Below are 19,044 nucleotides of genomic sequence, written 5' to 3'. Positions count from 1 at the left end.
GAACACTACTGTTTTAAATCACCTGGGGAAAGGATTCGCTTGCTTACATTAGTGGCTTGGTTGCTTGTGAGATATTCTTTTTAGCTGAAAAAAAAAATCTGGGATGCCAATTTAAAGGTAGGACAGTTCAAGGCTCTTTGAATGCCACAGAAGCAAAGCAAACTGTGTGCTCCTATTTCACACTAATTTTTCGAACCCAAATCCAAATCCACATTTTTCCCTATGTATTTGCATCCTATATATTAACAAAGTCTATGCACATCATATCACTTCTTACCGATTGCTTCTTCAAATGCAAATAAGACATTTTTCCCCTGGTCTATTAGCTGTTTGGCTCGGTTTCCCATCCACTTAAAGCCAGTTAGTGTTTCCTAAATGGATAATCCGAAAGAGAAAGACATGTCTTAGACCTTCTACAGAGTGAAAGAAAGGGGAAGACCATGTCCGCCAGATGCCTTACCTCAAAGTGAAAACCCTCCTTTAAGGCAATGGCCCGCAGGATTTTGGAGGAGACGGTGCTGGACAACATGTACGTGTCTTTGAGGGCACTGTGATCTTGGTTCTTTTCTTTCCAAGAAGTAAAGAGCCACCAGCCCAAGAGGGCCCCCAACTCATTGCCTGAAAACACTCTCCATTCACCACTGAAAGAAAAAGGAAGCCATACCTGCTGTGATCTCCAGAGAGACACTGGGAGCCACTGGCACAGGCAATTAAGCCTAACACAGCTCAAAGCAATTTCTGGGGGACTGCTCTTGTTATTCCTATTTAAACAACTGGCCATAAATCTGACCATCACTTCACAAACATTTGAGCACATCTCTGCCAGTTTACCTAGACAAATATCCAGTCTTCGAAGAGCACATAAAATAAGTATGCCAATGATATATAATTCTTCTTCCCTTGGTCTTCAGCAATGTCTGTTTTTAAATGCAACAGAACTATGCTGACAAGATCCCCCAAGTATAATAGTGTGTATATTTTGATTTTCAGCCAGGATTGCTGGTTCTGAGCAGGCAGTGGCTTAGCCCTCCGTAAGGCCGGGCTCGGAGCTGCCACGGGGAGAGCGCCAGAAACACAGGCGAGATTCATCGTCTTCTCTGTGGGTCACGTGGCTAGAAGTACAACTCACATTTCAGTACATATCCCCTTAGCTTAATTTTCTATAAACTGATACAGAATTTTTTCCACAAACTGGTATAGAATCAAACCTGTTTGATCATACTCTAAAGCCCTAACCCTCTGGTAACATTCTGCTATCCACCAAACATCATATATGCCGTTTGACACCCAAAACTGCTTGAAAACCCTGCCTACCTTTTGACCCTGCTCGCCACCTACCTACCCCTCCTCTCCACAAACTCTACAGTCCAGCTCGCCTTAGACACTGTGTCAGTATTCCACAGGTATTCCGCCCTAGTCTGCTCAACATAAATTCATCTTTTCCTTGAAGGCCCAGCTTCTTTCCGAACCCACCAGCAAATACAGAACTACAAAGCCGGCAGTAAGCAAAGTATTTTGTGCTCATGAGGCACTGAGTCATGACCATAATATAATCAATGATATAATGAAGGAAGGTAACAGTAATTTCAGTTCCAGGTTCATACTGGGCGGGTTTAAGCTGTGTCATGCTCACACAGCAATTGTGTGGCCCCGTATTGGCACCTTGCTCTGTGTTGGAGGACTTGACAGAAATTCACTGAGATGATCATTTGCAGAGTAAATGCCATATATTTCCAAAAAGGTCCAGACTCCCCAGAAACATGTGACTGCCAAAGAGGTCACCCTTTATATTTTCTATTATGTAGGTAATCATAATTAAGTGTTACCTGTCTTGCTTTTCTGCCACAGCAAGTCTATCAGCATCTGGGTCATTTGCTAAAATGATTCTGGCCTTGACTTTGTCAGCCAAAGCAAAGGATAAAGTCTGAAAGAGAGCAGAAAAAGGAGGACTTCAGCCAAGAATCAAGCATTTTGCAGTCTTTGAAAACGTTCAGCTATTTCAGAACTGAAAGAGAACTTTCTCTAAACTAAGGCTGAATTTTATTTCTAGAGCTGGTCTTGGCTGGTCACATGTTGCTTCCTCAGCCAAGGGAGACCAAGGGAGCATCAGCCCGTGACCCAGGCCCGCCCTTGCGATTCTCCCCACGTTTGACAGCGTAGGTGTGGCTGGACTGGCATTTCCAGGCTTTGCCTGTGATCAGCCTCACACACAAACCAAAATAAACAGACTCACTGAATATCATTGTCACCCTACCCTTTAAAAAGGTTGAAGGTACCATAATTTAAGTAGTACTCCTTCATATCAGAAAAATGATAATAAGGAATAAGAATCATGGGATAAACTTCCATTCTATCACTGTTTCTTTTTTGGTATTAAGGAAGCACAGTAACTTAAATTTAATTAATTAAATTAAATTTAAAGCATTTAGACTTCAGCCCTCATATCCTGATGCTAAGCTAATCTAATTGGAAAGTTCCTTTAAGAAATGGATGAGAGATTAATAAATATAAATATTTCCAATGATGAAATTATTTTTGCTCAGTGCAATGAAGGCACATAAAAACTTGTTTTACTTGCTAGACATAGTTTTGAATATAAGTGATAAATTTTATAATTAAAGATATTAGGTTACCAAGACACCTTTACCCTCTTCGGGATTTGGGTATTTCACGGTTGGGAACTCAGGGTCTGGATCTTTCTGTTCGGGAACAGCCTCGGGAGGAACGAAGTCAAAAGCCCTGAAAGCCGACTGCACGAAGCGGTGACCCACGCCATGGACAGAGGTGTGCACGAACTTCAGCTTGGTCTCCTTGTTCACACTCCTAGAGTCAGGCACATTGTGGAAAATGATGAAGTATACAAACGCGACTCTCAAAACTGGAAGGTTTGCAAAATACCAAGGAACCAGGTCCCTCAGAATGTAAGACATCAATGTGACACAAATGTGCAAGACCACAAAGGATTTTTCTAATTCCATTTTTTAAAAAAAAATGAAATAAAACTTACCTCCCCTCTCCCAAATATAATAGCCCTCTCCCAACACATTCAAGTTTTGAATTTTACACTGTAGTTATTTTCAGCAACTCTGATTCCTGTCAGTTTGTTTAATGATACAGCATTCACACCTGGAGCAGGAAAAAAGTACAAGCCCAGGGCTCAGGCTCCAGCCCATAGTAATTATCTGATGCATAATCAACACTCAATTAGCATTGGAAATCACCTGTTAAAAGTAATGTTTCCAATTGGTCAAAGAAGGGTGGGTTCTTCAACTTAATATGTTGGTACAAGTGCAAACCTCTTACAAAAAACCTAATTTGCTTTCCTACTTCACAACTCATACAAAATTAAAAATCACCAATGACTCAAAAGATTTAAACATTACAAAATATAAACATGCAAGTCCAAAAAACAGGGGCGGGGGACTTTTTATAATCTTGTTGTAAAGAAAGTCTTCTTAAGTGTGGCATAAAAACCCAGAAGTCATAAATTAAAAAACTGATAAACATAAAATTTTTTAAAAGTTCAGCAAAAAGATTCAATAAAAAATTCCCAAGGTAACAATGGAAAATAATATTTGAAAATAATGAAGTCTATTTTTCCATATAAGCTAGGAGTTTCACAAATGAAAAGAAAATGAACAAATACACATAGGTTAAATGAATAGGAAAAACCACTTATTTATAAGCATGCAAATAAAGTGAGATATCCCTTCATCTAGCAAATTGGGAAACATGAGAAATTTGATAATACTCAGTGTAGGTAGGAATGTGTGGATCATACACTGTCGGTGTGAATGCCAACCACTCTACCATTTTTGGAGAGCAATTGTAAGTGATTATCAACATTGTAAATGCATATACAATTCTGATGCCAGAAATGTACCTAAAATACACGTTCCATGGAAATGTGTATCCTTAGGTGCGCGCACAGACACCCGCCCCCACAAGTACTCCAGTAACTGCTCAAGAGCTCCGTGGAGTAGCCCCAAACTGGAAGCCCTTAGTCTTTGTGAAGTTGAATCAGAGGATGGAGGGAAGGCTTGCAGTTGTGTTTTGCTGTGAGGTGAGTTTACAATCGGTTTACCTGTGAAAACAGTATTTTTTAAGGTCTTCATAGTAGTCCTTGTCGATGGAAGCACTTGGATCGTGAAGAAGGGGGCTGCCATCGATTAAGGAATCATCCCAAGCTTGAGGCCAGGGCTCTAGATTCTCTTCAATAGCTTGAGAAATCCCTTTATCATGAGGAGAGATGATCTGAGCTCCATTATCCCAATAGACCTGGAGATGCAGGGACACATCCAGACGGTTTAGGGGTACTGGGAAAGCACCCAGACCCTGTGCTCCCAAATTGTAAAGGTTTACGCTTTACATAGAAGGACAAACATTTGGACACAAAAATAAACGTACCTTATAACCATTATCCTGCTTTGGATTGTGGGAGGCCGTGATCATGATTCCAGCACAAAGTTTCAAATGAGATACCGTGTAAGGCTGTCAAAGCAGGAAACAAGCACAGTTTTAAACAAACACATTAGGTATATTTAAAGTATCTATTGTATATTGTTTGTTTATACCAATTTGTTCCCATTTAGTAAACATAATATATAAATATCAGAATGTGTCATTCAATGTTTTCATGCCACCCCCAAGCAGTATACTTTTTTTCAAGGTGACATTTAATCCTCACCCAAGGATATGCTTATTGATATTAGAGAGGAAAGGAGAGGGAGGGAGAAAGAGAGAAATATTGATGTGTAAGAGAGAAATATCAGTGAGTTGCTTTCCTTAGGAGCCCTGACTGGGGATGGAACCTGCAACCTAGGTACGTGCCCTGACTGGGAATCAAACCCACAATCTTTTTGGTGTATAGGATGACGTTCCAACCAACCGAGCCGCCTGGCCAGGGCCCAAGCAGTGTACTCCTTATTACCCTTAGAACTAGCTCACTGCTCAAAATTCTGGGATATGTACCCTGTTAAGAGAGGAGAATATTTTCCTAGGTACCTTCTTCTTGGTGTCTTCTACTTGGCAGAGCTAGAAAACCCTCCAAACCTTAAGGTGGTCTAATCTTCCATTTCATGTTCATTTAAACCTTCTTCTTGGGACAGAAGATTCAGTTTATTTCCTCCAAAGGCTTTCTCTTCTTCCCTACCCCCGACCCCCACTTGCTTTTAAGAAAAAGGCTGAAGAAACAGAGAGGACTCTTATACCCGGCTCATTTACTTCCACTCCTGAAGAAAATCTCCCTCTCTTGTATTTCCATGTGGCTCCCATCTCTACATACGTCTCAAAGTAGGGAGAGGTTCGGCCTGTCCCCGCTGTGGGTGCACATGAGATTTGTCATATACAGGCAACCCGAGATTCTAACCATCTGTCCCACTAACAAGCTCTGTGGCTGTTTGTCCCCTTAGGAGTTACTTCCCATCCCCCATGTGTCCTGGAGCAAACAAAAGGGGAGAGCCACTCCACAGAGAGGGAAGTGACCACGAGACACTCATTTAATGCATGTCCAAAATAAAAATAACTGTTAGTAACACTTACAGAGTACAGAAGACCAAGGAAGCTCGAAAATATTGCAATTTTTCCAGCCAACAAGAAAACCAGGACCATGTTTGCATGTGACATGGAGTGTTCCCTGGGTTCCTAATTCCACAGTCTTGAAGGTGCTGTATCTGCCGGTCAGTGCACTAGAGGCAGTCAACGCAAGACCGACGGAGGCTGTTTCTCCTGTGTCTGTACACTTTTATTTCCACTTGATGTAAGCAACTGCATTCAGGTCATGTTTTTAGCTTCATTTCTAAAAAGCGTATTCTTAGCATCTGGCCCCACTTTTAAAAGTTCTATCTACTTAAAAACAACAGCTGCCACAGTCCCTCTGGTCCTTTCCTCAGAGTCTGCTACATTAAGTATTTGATTAAAATCTTACTAAAACCTGACACGCATGCGTTCTGTACAGGCCATGAATAATATTTAGAATGTACATTTGTATAAAGAGCTGGTGCACCATCTTGTGAAAAATATTCATGGCAAGACATGATGGGAGGGGAATTCAGATTTAGATACAAGAAGTGTTATAGCTGGGGGAAAGAACTACAAACCGTACAGGAAAAAACCACAAACAAAAGGCATTTTGCTCATTAGCTAAAATATCCTTGGAATGATAGCAAAAGGAAAATTGTACTAAAAAAAAAGAATCAGTTCTGATGAATCAAAATTTGAACACCAGAGAAATGTTCCTGGGATGCAGGAGAAACATTCCTGGAGAGAGGACAGGAGGCCCCATAAAGGCCCCGGAGCTCTTCTGTCACTCAGACACCTGACTCCTGGCAGCACGGGAGCTTGTAAAGTTCCACCACGTCCCACCCCCAACCTGGTGACAGAAATTATAAAACGAACCAGCTACTTACCACAAAAGGAGTGGGGGTAATATCAGAAAACAGGTGCACAGGAATCCCCTGAGTGATAAATGTGGTTGCAGCAAGTCGGGCAAATCTGGAGAGGCCGTGTGACAGGGGAGAAGGGAGAGCAGAGTCATCAGGACCACAGGTGACAGTAAAGAAGGAAGCGAATGCCCGGCCCGGCCACGCCATTAGGCTGAGTGTAGCAGCCACACAAAGCCAAACGTTCATTCTATTTCCATTGGTATCGACCCATGAAGCCGGATAAACCTGAGGAGTCATCTTGTGCTACACCTTTGTTTTTATGGAAATAAGACTCAAGTCGAGAAAGGCCAGGGAACGGGCCCCACGTCCAACAGTCACCAGCAGCGGAGCCAGGCCTCCGCCCAGGTCTTTCAATGGCCTGCCTGTCTCAGCGGTGCTCGCCTGAGAGAGATTCTGCCCCCATGGGGCATCCGAAATGTCTGGAGACACTTTTGGTTGTCACTGGAAGTAGGGGTAAGGTTCTACTGGGAGTCAGTGGGTGTGAGTCAGGGATGTTGCTAAACACCCTGCAAGCCCAGGGCAGTCCTTCACAATGGACAATGATCTGGTCCACTATGGAGCCACAGGCCAGCAGTGCGACGCCGAGAGACTCTAGCCTAAAGCTATCACAACTCAGTATAGGCCATGCAGAGTAGCACTTGATTAGATGGTATCATATTGGCAGGTGTATGTATGTGTATGGGTGTCATATATATGTATGCGGCATACATGCATGACATATTTACATCCTGCCTCCAATCAGCCCTTAAAAAAGGCTTAAATCTTTGTCACAGACATTTTCTCTTAACTTCTACAGCAACCAGCTTAAGGCAGGACACATGGGATCAAGTCTTCCTTCATGCTTGGGCTAAAATATGTGACCACAATAAATAAGCACTTTACTTTCTATGAACAACATTAGACCATCACAGAATTAACCTGATCATTCATTCTCTCCCCAGATTCTGGGAGTTGGTTGGGCACCAGAGACCTCTGCACTTTCACAACTGAAAATCCTAGGATCGAGCGTAATACAAGGATGATTTTGACAGGGGAAAAAAGGTCTCTACATAGGGGAAAGTCATAAAAATGCCAAAATTCATCAAAAACAAGTTTAATAAAAATCTGAATTAAACCTAAACTCTATTTACGTGAATGAATGGCATGGAATTCACCTTCACCCTCATGGAACATTGACCATGTGTCAGGCTGACCCCAATGTTGGCAAAGGAGACACTCAACACACAGGATGGGGCAAAAGGAGGTTTACAGGTGTGAGCATACAAAACAAGGGGTTTATTCTTGTAGAATTATTTAGTAATTACTGTATATAATTACTGTAATTAATGTACTGTTCATATAGAAAATGATACAGTAATTACTAAATAATTCTATAAAGATAACCCCCTTGTTTTATATACTCACAACTGTAAACCTTTTGCCCCACTTTGTATGTATGATTATATACATGATATGAATGTACTGAGTCACAAATGTGCACACACAAAAAATTCAATGTGTCCCTCTGCATGTTTCACAATTATAACTATGTCCCCCACCTGATATTTAAAGTTGGAAGATTAAAGAACAAATAACCATTTCCTTAGGTAAAATTCTGAGAGTACAAGAGTATCTGGCCCTTTAAGAAGATTCCATCCCCGCTGATCATGCCTGCTTTGCCACATTTGATGTTTAGGTTGTGATCTCCAACTGTCTGCATGTGGTAGGTGACAGCAGCCCTGGGCACCACCCCACCCAGTGCTGACCCTTGAACCATAACTTAAGCAGAATTAATGACATCAGTTACTTTTTAGAAACAATGTAGCTCCAAGGCTAGAGCAAGAAGTATCTGTGCCTGAACCGACAATGTTAACATATCCAAAGGATGTGTGTCAACCAGTAACAGGGTAGTCAGCCTCACAAGAAAACATCCGAGAAGCTAAACAGCCAGAGTTCGTATACGCCACACACGCGCACCGGACATGCTCTGTTGGGGGCCTGCCCTGCTGCCAGGCCGGTGAGGCATGCGCACGACCTAATTCTAATTCTAACCATGAGTTCGTGGACTGAAAACTGATCGACTGACATTCCGGTTCGCATAGCATCACTCTCTTGTAAAGGTGGTTCATGTGCATCTCTCCCTGAGAGCTACAGCTTCTCTCTTGCTTTGTTGGAAAATAAATCACATTTCTGAGCCTGCAGCTGAAGGCCAAAAATCTTAGATCATCCTGTGTTCCATCTGGGGACTGACATCATCCAGTCCTTGGACCTGACCAAGCTCCCTTCCTCACAGCTGCACATGTGTTCCCATTAGTGCTTTTCTCTTAGACCATAAAGCTCCTGAAAGGCAAAGATTAGGGCTCTATGAACTCATCCACCACTGTAAAGTTAATGAGAATTTCATTAATGTTAAATATTTGCACGTTCTTCCAATCTAAGAAACTACTAACACTTATGCTCTGAAGCAATAAAAGAATTCATAATAGGGGAAATATTCAAGTTGTTTTTTTTTTTTTTTAAAGGCTCTACTACGTGATTAAGAGCAGGGATTGGTAAGCTACAGCTCATTTTGTAAATAGGGTTTTACTGGAACATGGCCATGTCCATTTCATTACGTACTGGCTATGGCTGGTTTTGTGCCATACGGCAAAATCCATAGCTGTGACAGAGAGTGTATGACCCACAATGTGTCAGATGTTTATTAGTTGCCCTTTAGACAGAATGTTGTCCAGCTTGTGGTGTTAGCCTCTTTATGCTTACGTTGTGGGTCCTTCTTTCCCTTTCTGATCTTAGAGCAGAGATTAAGGTACATGCCCTACAGACTGCTTGTGAGGGTTCAATGAGGAAGTACCTGCATGCCTAGCTCACACCCAGCACTCAGGTGACTGCTCTCCTATCCTCACCATCACCATCATCGTGACCATCATCATCCTCTCCCTACAGCTACAGCAGAGGGAGTCCCATTGGTGTGTGAATGTTACAAGAATACAGCTTGAAATGGGCATTCAAGAATGGGGACGAGCTCATGAGGCGTATGAGTAGTGGGAGAAAAAAATTACATAAAAGGAAGAAAATGAGAAGAAATAAGGTTGCTGCATAAAAAAAAAGGTCTTTCAAGCCCTTGCTGGTGTGGCTCAGTGGACTGAGTGCCAGCCTGAGAACCAAAGGGTTGCGGGTTCGATTCCCAGTCAGGGTACATTACCGCGTTGTGGGACAGATTCCCAGTGGAGGGCACATGAGAGACAACCACACATTGATGTTTCTCTCCCTTTCTCCTTCCCTTCCTGTCTGTCTAAAACTAAATAAAATCTTTTTTTAAAAAAGTCTTTCATTTAGACATGTATTTGATTCTAAATTGTCGAAATAATTTCATTTTCTTAACCCAAATGTAAAACCAGAATTTTTAAAAGTTGCAAACAGAATTTACCCATCATTTTTTGTAGTTAAGCAATGCAGCTGACAAATGTTTTTCAAAGGCATGCTATTGAATTAATGATTAAAAATAAAGCCACAAAACACACTGCAAAGAAACAGAGTATCTTGAAATACCTTCTGCTGCTGCCTCCACTTGCTGGGTGAGCTCGAGCGTCAAAGCTGATCACGACACCTCTTTGCTTAAGGTCACTGAATTGTTTTTCAAGATATCTGCAAAATCCCTAAAAAATACCCCACAGATTAAAGAGTATATATGTTTTAACATGTCACAGGTATATGATAAATTGGTTAATTTTTCTCTCCTTCCACAGGAGAACATTGTAGCAGAGAGGGGAGAAATTGCTCAGCAATTAAACAAGGTGAACAACAGGAAAACAAAAACTTTATTGCTAATCTATATGTATCAAGTACTATGCTGGACACTTAATATCTAAAATCACTAACCCCAGATGCACTTCGCCAAGAAGTTCCCTTTTACAAAGGGGAAACTAAGGCTCAGGGACTTGTCCACATACACGAGTAGCAGAGCCTGGATTGTTCCCCAGGTCTGGTTAGAGGTGGTTCAGTGCTGGGTTACGAGCACACAGTGTGGGTTTGAACTGCATTCCGCCACCTATGAGCAAATGACAAGTTCCTTAATCTCTTGGTGCCTCAATTTCCTCTTCTGTGAAACAGGAATAACAATAGTACCTACCTCCACAGGCTTTTATAAGGATTAAATGAGTGAAATATGCCAAGTGCTGAACGCCAAGAAAGTACTATGTGTTGCTGTTGGAGCATTATTTTTTTGTTGTTGTTTTTTTCCTTCAAAGCCTGTACTCCTTTTTACACTAGTTCTAGCTGCCTGAGGACAGGGGGTTGTTTTAGGTATTCCTGCCGGCTCTGTACCATCACTAGGTCAATGAAACTCAATGCATTTGATAAGATTTTTACAACTGATTGATCTAATGTGTTCTGTTTGTGATACTGTTTTTCAGCAGGTCTTAAGAAGGCGACGCCAGTCCAAATACATGATATAGCCAATTATACAAAGAAAAAGTATGCAGAATCTGGGCTAGCACACTTGCTAAAAATGAAAGAAGTCACAATTCCTGTGTTGCAGTGGGTACAATAAAATCATTTTAATCTGAAATGAAAAAGATTAGAAAATAGCAAACTTTGAACTTAATCAGTTCAGAATAGTGGATAAAACTGGTTTTTATCACAGAGCAAAGAGAATGAAGGTTGATTGGGTAATAATGATGGTTCATATTACTTATTTTACTTTCACTGAAGAAAATCATTTTTGGTAGGGAGGATACTTCACAGCTTTGTTACCAGGGTAGGGCCCATTTAGAATGCCTTTAGTTTTTCCTAGACAAAAAAAAAAAAAGAAAAAAAGAAAAGAAAAAAAATAGTGCTTTGGGCCTATCTTCTGAGGTCAAGTGATACAAAGAAATGAAGACACACGTGTATTGGTTTTGAGGGTTCCCAAGAAGGAAATGAGCTGCTCACACGCTAAGGCTTACAGCAGTGATAGCACCCTCTCCCCATCCCTAGTTATTCCTGTCTTGTGGCCCCAAAGTTCAAGGGGACAAAAAGCATTCAGTCTTGGTCCAAAATTCGCCCATCTCCAAATTGTCTGAAAAGACTCTGGGGCCTGCTGAGTCTAAGGACCCAAGAGAATGGCTAAGAAAAGACTCAGTGAGGGATGAGGGAAGTTTTGGGAATTGAAATTTAAATGTTATCCTCAGACACAAGAAATAAACTTTGTATGGCTCTAAAAGGTCAAGCTATGTATGACCCATATGTAAAAGCTACAGAAAGACAGATTTGGACTCAAAATAGTGAAACCATTCTTTAATGACAACAGTCCAAAGATGGAATGGCTATTTCAGAAGACACTGAGCTCTCCATCACTGATGTCTTGTGACTTGGTTAGGTAACCTAAGAGGAAATCGTGACCTCTGTGAACAAGGCAAACAATACAAAAAAGTTTCCCTGCAGTCTCTATCCTGTTTCCCTTTGGGGTGCTCTCACATACATCTGCTTCTTAAATCCACCCAGACGAACGTCGGGGGCACCATTAGAAGCATCCACACCAGAGACTAGGAAGCAGGCAGGGCGCTGAGCTTAGGCTAAAAGCCAGCACATTCCTGGGTCACACTCCCCGAGGCTAAGGGGGATGTCTGGGGGGTTTCTCCTGGGAATCCTTTTCTTCTGATTGGGAAACTACTCCTAAGGTTTTAAAAGTGCCCCGCTGCTCTTACAACATTGTCTTAACTCTTAACATGCCTGTCTCCCGTGGTAAGTGTTCCAATGTCAGCTAGATGGCCGCTTCGGAGCGCTAGGGATTGTGGGCGAAATGATCCCAAGGGGTAGCTGACCGAGGGACGTGCCTTTTAAGGGACACACTCATTTTAGCTCTGAGGCTTTTTAGCATCACAGTGTCTCTTCCCAGAGGAGACCAGTTCCTCTGCGAGGAGGAACGATGTAGGTCCTAAGGCCATCCTGCGGCTAGGCCACCTCATTCCTGGGGACTACAGAGATGAACGCAGGAGAAGGGACCCCACGTTCATTAAAAAGCCCACAGAATCCCCTACAATTAGGTCTAATCCAAGGAGTGACCAACTGAATTTTCCAAAGATGGCCACACCAGTATGTCCCATCCCATGGGCTCCTCTCATGAAATGAGATACTCCTTCAATGAGAGGTGGGTGTCTACATACCGTCTCCTTAAATATGAGCAGCCTTACTGACTTGCTTTTCACAAATACAATATGGTGGAAGTGAGGGATTTGAGGTGACTTTCAAGGTCAGGTTGTAAAAGTCAATATAGCCTCCACCTGGCACACGCCCTCTCTCTGGATGCCACCCCAAGTCCCATGCTGTAAGGAAGCCCCGGCCACACAAGCAGGGGTCCAGCGCCAGCTCAGATCTCAGCCAAGAGCCAGCAACAACTGCAGGCATGTGAGCGAGGGAGCTTTCAGGTGACCCCAGGCTCCTAGCTGGCCCAGGTGATGCCATGTAGCAGAGATTAGCTGTCCCCACTGAGCTCCACTCACATTATAGATCTGTGAGCAAAATAAACTGTTTAAAATCACTGTTTTGGGTGATTTGCTCTACAGCCCCAGGAACTCCTCTTATTAGGGTTTTGCTACAACACGCCCTGTTGCCTTCCATGCTGGGGGGTACGCGTAAGGTACGCGTCATCACCGCAGTCAATTTCTCCAGCCTTTTCTTTCTGAGAATTAAGGTGACCACAATTTTTCACAGGTCTAAGTAGTTGAAGAGACAAAAGAATATGTTCTCCTTCTTTTCCCTCATAAACAGACCTCTCCCTACTCAGTGGCAGCTCTTCTGTTTTGTCAAAGGCTTCATCTCTGTTCCTAAAAGTTGGGTCTAAACGCTAATAAAATTCACAAACGAAGGCAAGAGAACTCAGCAATGATTTCCACCTATGCTACACATGAACCCTACAGAGAATTGGCTGGCAGTTATTATGGCAGTTTAAAAAGCTTTTCAATGCGTGAGTCTGTACAACTGTAACAAACATGAATTTGCACTGGAATGAAAGATGCATGAGCCTGTTTTACTCATTATTATATTCCCAGTGCCTGGCACATAGTAGGCACTCAATAAACCTCTGTTAAATGAATGAATGAATAAATCATGGGTTTTGAAATGAGTACTGCTTCAACCAACTGCGCAAGCCTTACTTTATGGAGTAAATGTCTGTCTCCCTGTGCCTGGACAATCCCACAAGACCTGGCCATAATTAAAACAAATGAGGCCTGTCAAATACAAAGGGAGCCCAGGGTTCAATTCATCACACAACGAGGCCATTGGACCGAAGTGGAGTTAATGCCTTAGTAGCCTGAGTAAGCAAACCAAAACCTGTTAAGCAAATCAAAATCTAAGCCTGTAAATGCCTCAAGGTTAAGAAATTAAACCTAATGACAACCAACCACAAATAGCCACCTGAGCTTTCCCCAGTAAGGTAACCGCTTGAGCTGTAGCCAATCTATTAATCTCCTTGCTTTGCTCCTGCCTCTTCCCAATAAAAGTCTCCCTCCTAGCCCCTGTCAGAGCAGGGCTTCTAGCCATTGCCGGACTGGTACTGCCCGATTCAAGTAGAGTTTTGCTCAGATAAACTCTTCAAGTTTTGAATATGCCTCAGTTTATCTTTTAACACTAGGAGTATTTAAAGATAACGAAGCCATATAAAAATGCGGTACCTGTGTGGTCTGGATGATGGTCAAGTCGTTCATCCGAGAAATCCCCGCTCCCATAGCAGCTCGGAGGCCGGCTGTCCCAAACTCCATGCGGGCCCCGAAACATTTCTGCAGTTCTTCTTTATTGCCTTCTGCAATCAGTTGTTTCACTGACTCCAAAGTTAAAGGATTCTGCAAAACACAAATGTAGATACCAGATCCAGCCAGGTAAATAACAGGATGAAAAATCTGAAATTAAACAAACAAACAAAAAAATCCACAATAATTCCACCTTGGGCAGGGGGAATCTATCTACCTATCTACACTTTTCAATATTTCCATATTTTGATCCTTTTTAAATTTGAAATATAAAGTCTTTTTTGAATTATAATGAGTGATATTATGATTAATAAGAAATATATATTTAGTTTTAGAATAGTTTAGGATAGATTTAGGATATATATACCCCTATATATATATCTATACACATATATATATAGGGGTATATATATAGGGGTAGTCCAAAGTAGGTTTACAGTGTTCATATGAAAAAAGACATGCAGGTTTTTATTATTATAATAGCTTTCTTAAGTCTGTTTTGCATACTCACAACTATAAACTTACTTCTGCCCACCTCTGTATTTAGTCTTTCCCTTTATAAGTATTATTTTATTTCCTACCAAGGTAAGCAATTTGGAAAAATGGAATGGACTTAAAGGTTGTGGGGTCTAAGACGCCAGAATGATATCTCAGCCATACCACCACTCCCCAACGCTATTCACTGGGGTTTACAGTCTAGAATGTTCCTTAGAAGATGATTTTGAGGTGGTGTTACATTAAATTAATGTAACACCTCTTTCTCTGCCTGGTACTTAGTTGTAATCAAATGTTCATTTTCTTCCCGAATGTATTCAAATTTTCCCAGAGAGTGAAAGTTATATGATTTTAAACCAAAACCTTATTTTCTGTAGTGTTTTTGAACTTGTACAATGATTTCACATACCAGGCCAAATTTGAAATAATGACTTCAGGAGGCAAATGACAAAAACCCCATTTTACAGATGGAGGCACCTCTGAGATGAAGAGACTTGCTTAGACTGCATGTTACACATGAATTCTGTGCCTTTATACTCACTGCTTCAAATAGACATTCCCATGAATCATTTAAGTTCACTTTACACTGCTCTTTTTTCTTTGTACAACAACTGCAGAAAATGTTAAGAATGGAGAAAAATGGCAATCACATCAATTTCATACCAGATATTTTGAATTAAGAATTCAGAAGAGTAACAGCGTAAGTACTTTATTTCTATTTACAGTCATTATCTCACTAGATGAGCATGCAGGCAAGATGTAGCTACGTAATTAAACTTTGAAATGCTATTACAATAAAACCTTGGCCTTTTGGAATTAAGCCCACATTTCCCGATTGTTCTAGAATCAAGAGGAATCAAGTGAAAGCCCGCTTTTTAGGTTAAAAGCAAAAGCCCCTGAACACAGAGCACAATCTGACCAATCAGATTGGCAGGTGCCCCCAGTGGAGGGCTCAGGTCTGCAACTTAAAAGAGATTCAATCAATATTTGCTGAGCGAATGGGAAAACAGGAACTTTAAGGCCACACCCAATGTCCGGTGATTCTCAGTGTTGATGTGGAAAATCCTAATTGGCCTTGGGTATCTATAAAAACCCCATTAATTGACCTTTAGTATCTATAAAAGTCCAGTAACAGCCTGAGAAAAACCAAAGGAGTTGAGATAAGAATGAAAAGTCCAGAGGTTCTCAGAGGTGAGAATCAGCCGTGGGAGTGACCGAAGCTGACAGCAGCCGAAGGAGAGGGTGAAGGCTCACTGGAAATGCAGGGCAACCTGCCGCGCCCGGGGGCTCAGGCCAGAGGCTACAAAGCTTTTAGCTAGCAGGAAGTTCCCTCGTGCTGCCTGTCTCAAAACAAAGAAGAAATTGGGAGGAAAGAAGAGAAGTGGTAGAAATTAAAAAGGACAACTCCTCACCTCTGCCCAGGGAATGGACAGATAGAACATTTTGTGGACATCAGGTGTTGTTTCTGCAAAGGGAAAGCTCTATGGAGCAAGTCATTACCACCTAAAAGATTTCTACAGGTTGCAAGTTACTAAGTTATCAGACATGGAAACATTTTCCTTCCTAAAGAACTGCAAGGCAGTCTTTTCAGGGAAGGTAAAAACCACCCACAGTTGCCAATGACATTCAAACAGGCTTTTCAAGCGCAGGGGCCAGAAGGTAAAGAGGGAGTCACGAGACCCAGCCCTTACACAATCTTCTTCACTTACTCAACAACTATTTTAGGTACAGGTACCTCACCCCCCCCAGCCCCCTTTTCGAAAGTTTGTGTTACAAAAGACCTATTAGTGTCTGTTTTTGCTAACTGAAAGAAATCTAAAGAGGATTTTTGCATTTACAAAAAAAAAGTGGAAACAGCAATCAGCGGGGTTTGGCAGCAGCCATTATAGAGGCAGCGCCCGCCCCGCTCCTCCCCTGGGAGCTACACTCAGCATCTCAGCGTCAGGCCGCCAGAGCTGTGAACTGTGTCTGTGAGCATCTGTGCTTCATCGCAGTTTGTTCCGTGCGCATCTGTTAGCAAGATGCGTCCTGAGGTATCAGCAAAACCTAAGAGCTCATAGGGAGCTAGCATGCAACTGGACGTAACTGTTTTGGTCATGATGACTGAAATAACAACGTTGTGTGTGTGCTGAATTTGCCTGCATCCACCACTCATGCTATCCACACTCAGAGAAAGAATCTTGACAGCTGCCTAAGTTCCTGTTGGTTCCTGCCAGTCGCAAAGTGGTCTCTCCAATAATGAACAAGACAGAAAGTCTGTTGCTAGAGTGGATCCACAGGTGTACAAAGCATGGTGTATATTTATCGTATCATTCCTGCTTTTGCTATATTTTAGGGTTATTTTAGGCTTTGTGTGTTATATGGTATCACGTGGTAGGTTATTTTGGGGGTCTAGAAATGCTGAAAATATTTTCCATGTAAATTAATGGTAACGGCTTCTTTGCTTTCTGCCCTTTGAGCTCACCCAAGGTTTCACAGGGGAGCTCTCCTTTCGGAGGGTGGGGAAACCCTGCATCTGCTCTGTGTCTGCACTGTATGAACCGTGAAAGTTCGTGGAGGTCCTGCTACATGGCTTGATGGAACCCAGTGCTAAATAAAACACGGGGCCCCTCCCTCAACAATGGTTAAGAATTTCAAGACAGGACAGCAGAGTATTTAACCCAGTGCTGGGCCCCCCTAGAAGGGGTCCTGTGCAACCCCTCATGGGATCTCATGCCTTTGAAGCCAGCCCTGGAGATATTAAATAAATAAACCTACGAACAAATCCCATCCGTCCCCTCCTCCTCCTCCCACCCCCAATTTCAGTAAGAGCTATGAAGGAAAAGAACAGTCTGTTAAGGGAGAAATCATTTACCCTTAGGAGCCAGAGAAAGCCTTTCTACAAAGGCCTCATTTAAGTGCGGATCCGAAACAGGAGCAACAACAGGAGAAACAAGTTCAGCAGAAGAGAGAAGAGAACATTCCAAGAAAACAAAGAGATGCCGGAAAGAACAAAGAGGAAGCCGGAGACTCCAAGTTGGAGAGGAGAGAGGGAGGCCAATCTAGAGTTGGCTTCCCGATTCTCTCTTTGCTCCAGCATCTAAGAGAGTGAATACGGCGAAGGGTGCAGCGTCCAAGGGGTTCCCTCTCATCTTCTCAGCAAAGTCAGAGACCTGAGAAAGGAGCCTCAAGTCAGGCGAGCCCGAGTTTGCAACCAAGCCGCTGGGGGCTGCGGATGGGAACGCCGCCCTTAGGAGCCAAAGGAAGAGGCGGACGGCACGATTCTGGGTGGGAGGCGGGGCACGTCCGAGTGCAGAGGACGAGTCCGCGGTCTGAGCGCAGGATCGCACGCGGTCCTCCACGAGACGAAACCCCGGCGCCCGGCCGGGCTCGAGCCAACCAGGCTCTCTCCGCGGCTCCGGAACTTGCAGCCCCGGCCGGCCTGCTGGCTGGTTTTCTCCCGGGGCAACGCGTCCTGGACAAACTCCGAATGTGACCCACGCCCGCGGGGCCCGAGAGGCCTGGCCGCCGCGGCTTCCTCCTCGCCCGTCTCCCCGCGGGAGGGAAGGCAAGGAAGGAAGCGCGGGCACCGCCGCTCGCCGCAGGGAAGGCGGCGCGGCGCCGGGGGAGCAGGCAGAGGACCCCGCCCCTCCTGCGAGCGCCCCCAGCCTCCGGTCGCCCCTCACCTTGTCCCACCGAAGCCACCGGGCTGACTCCTGGTCCAGCCGAGTGTCCGCGCCCGAGCCACAGGCCCCTTTAGCCGCCGCCGCCATCCCTACGCTGTCACCACCGACTCAGGAAGCGGGGATCTGGCTTCGGCGGCCCCGAGGGGCGGGGTCGGGGAGCTGCGCCGCGGAGCCAACCGGGTCCCGCAGGGAGCTGACGCGACCGTCCCTGAGCACGCCCCTTGCAGTTCACCGGCGTGCCTCTGGGGGTAGCAGGCCAGGTAGACGGGTGGAGGGGAGGTGGGGTGCTGGGTCCTTCCCATCATCTCGGAAAAGGTCCCTAGGTCACCCCCATTCATACAACAGCTAGTCACTGAGTTCCTACTATGCGACAGGCACCGGGGCAGGTGCTGGCATCCAAGGATGGATAAACTCAGGACCCTAAAAGTTAAGTAGAATTTATGAGGGTCAGCAATAACGGAGAAAATGCTTATGTAAAAGAAGAACAAAGTGGGAGGATGAAGTTAGAGGATGGAACCGAATGGAGAGCCCAAAGACTACACTTGGGTGGACAGCTTACTTATTTCGGAGCAAGAGGACAAGGACCTCCCCCCCCCCCCCATGAATGGTACAGGGTCAACTGTATATCCATATAGGAAAAAGAAAGAAATAAACTTGAACCCCTAGATCATATCACATGCAGAGATGCATTCCAAGTTAATTGTAGATCTAAGTGTGAAAGGTAAAATGAAACCT

The 19,044-nt window shown here is 43.6% G+C and overlaps 1 protein-coding gene across 1 annotated transcript in view; it reads right to left on the bottom strand.

The window, feature by feature from the left end:
- Positions 1–18,429, bottom strand: part of PGM2 (phosphoglucomutase 2) — a 32,388-nt gene extending 13,959 nt beyond the window's left edge. The window contains exons 1-10 of the mRNA XM_054582036.1: positions 18,310–18,429; positions 14,075–14,242; positions 9,972–10,078; positions 6,408–6,492; positions 4,408–4,491; positions 4,085–4,278; positions 2,634–2,823; positions 1,827–1,924; positions 461–641; positions 278–371 (exon numbers count right to left, since the gene is read on the bottom strand). Of these exons, the coding sequence (XP_054438011.1) occupies positions 278–371; positions 461–641; positions 1,827–1,924; positions 2,634–2,823; positions 4,085–4,278; positions 4,408–4,491; positions 6,408–6,492; positions 9,972–10,078; positions 14,075–14,242; positions 18,310–18,396 (1,288 nt within the window). The 5' untranslated portion in view covers positions 18,397–18,429. The remainder of the gene's footprint in view (positions 1–277; positions 372–460; positions 642–1,826; positions 1,925–2,633; positions 2,824–4,084; positions 4,279–4,407; positions 4,492–6,407; positions 6,493–9,971; positions 10,079–14,074; positions 14,243–18,309) is intronic.
- Between the last annotated feature and the right edge of the window lie 615 nt (positions 18,430–19,044).

This window comes from Pteronotus mesoamericanus, unplaced genomic scaffold (assembly GCF_021234165.1).
Source record: "Pteronotus mesoamericanus isolate MK-2021 breed Mesoamerican mustached bat unplaced genomic scaffold, CSHL_Meso_final contig_68, whole genome shotgun sequence".
NCBI classification, from domain to species: Eukaryota; Metazoa; Chordata; class Mammalia; order Chiroptera; family Mormoopidae; genus Pteronotus; species Pteronotus mesoamericanus.
Note: the sequence above shows the minus strand (reverse complement) of the source record. Positions and strands in the feature narration are given on the sequence as shown.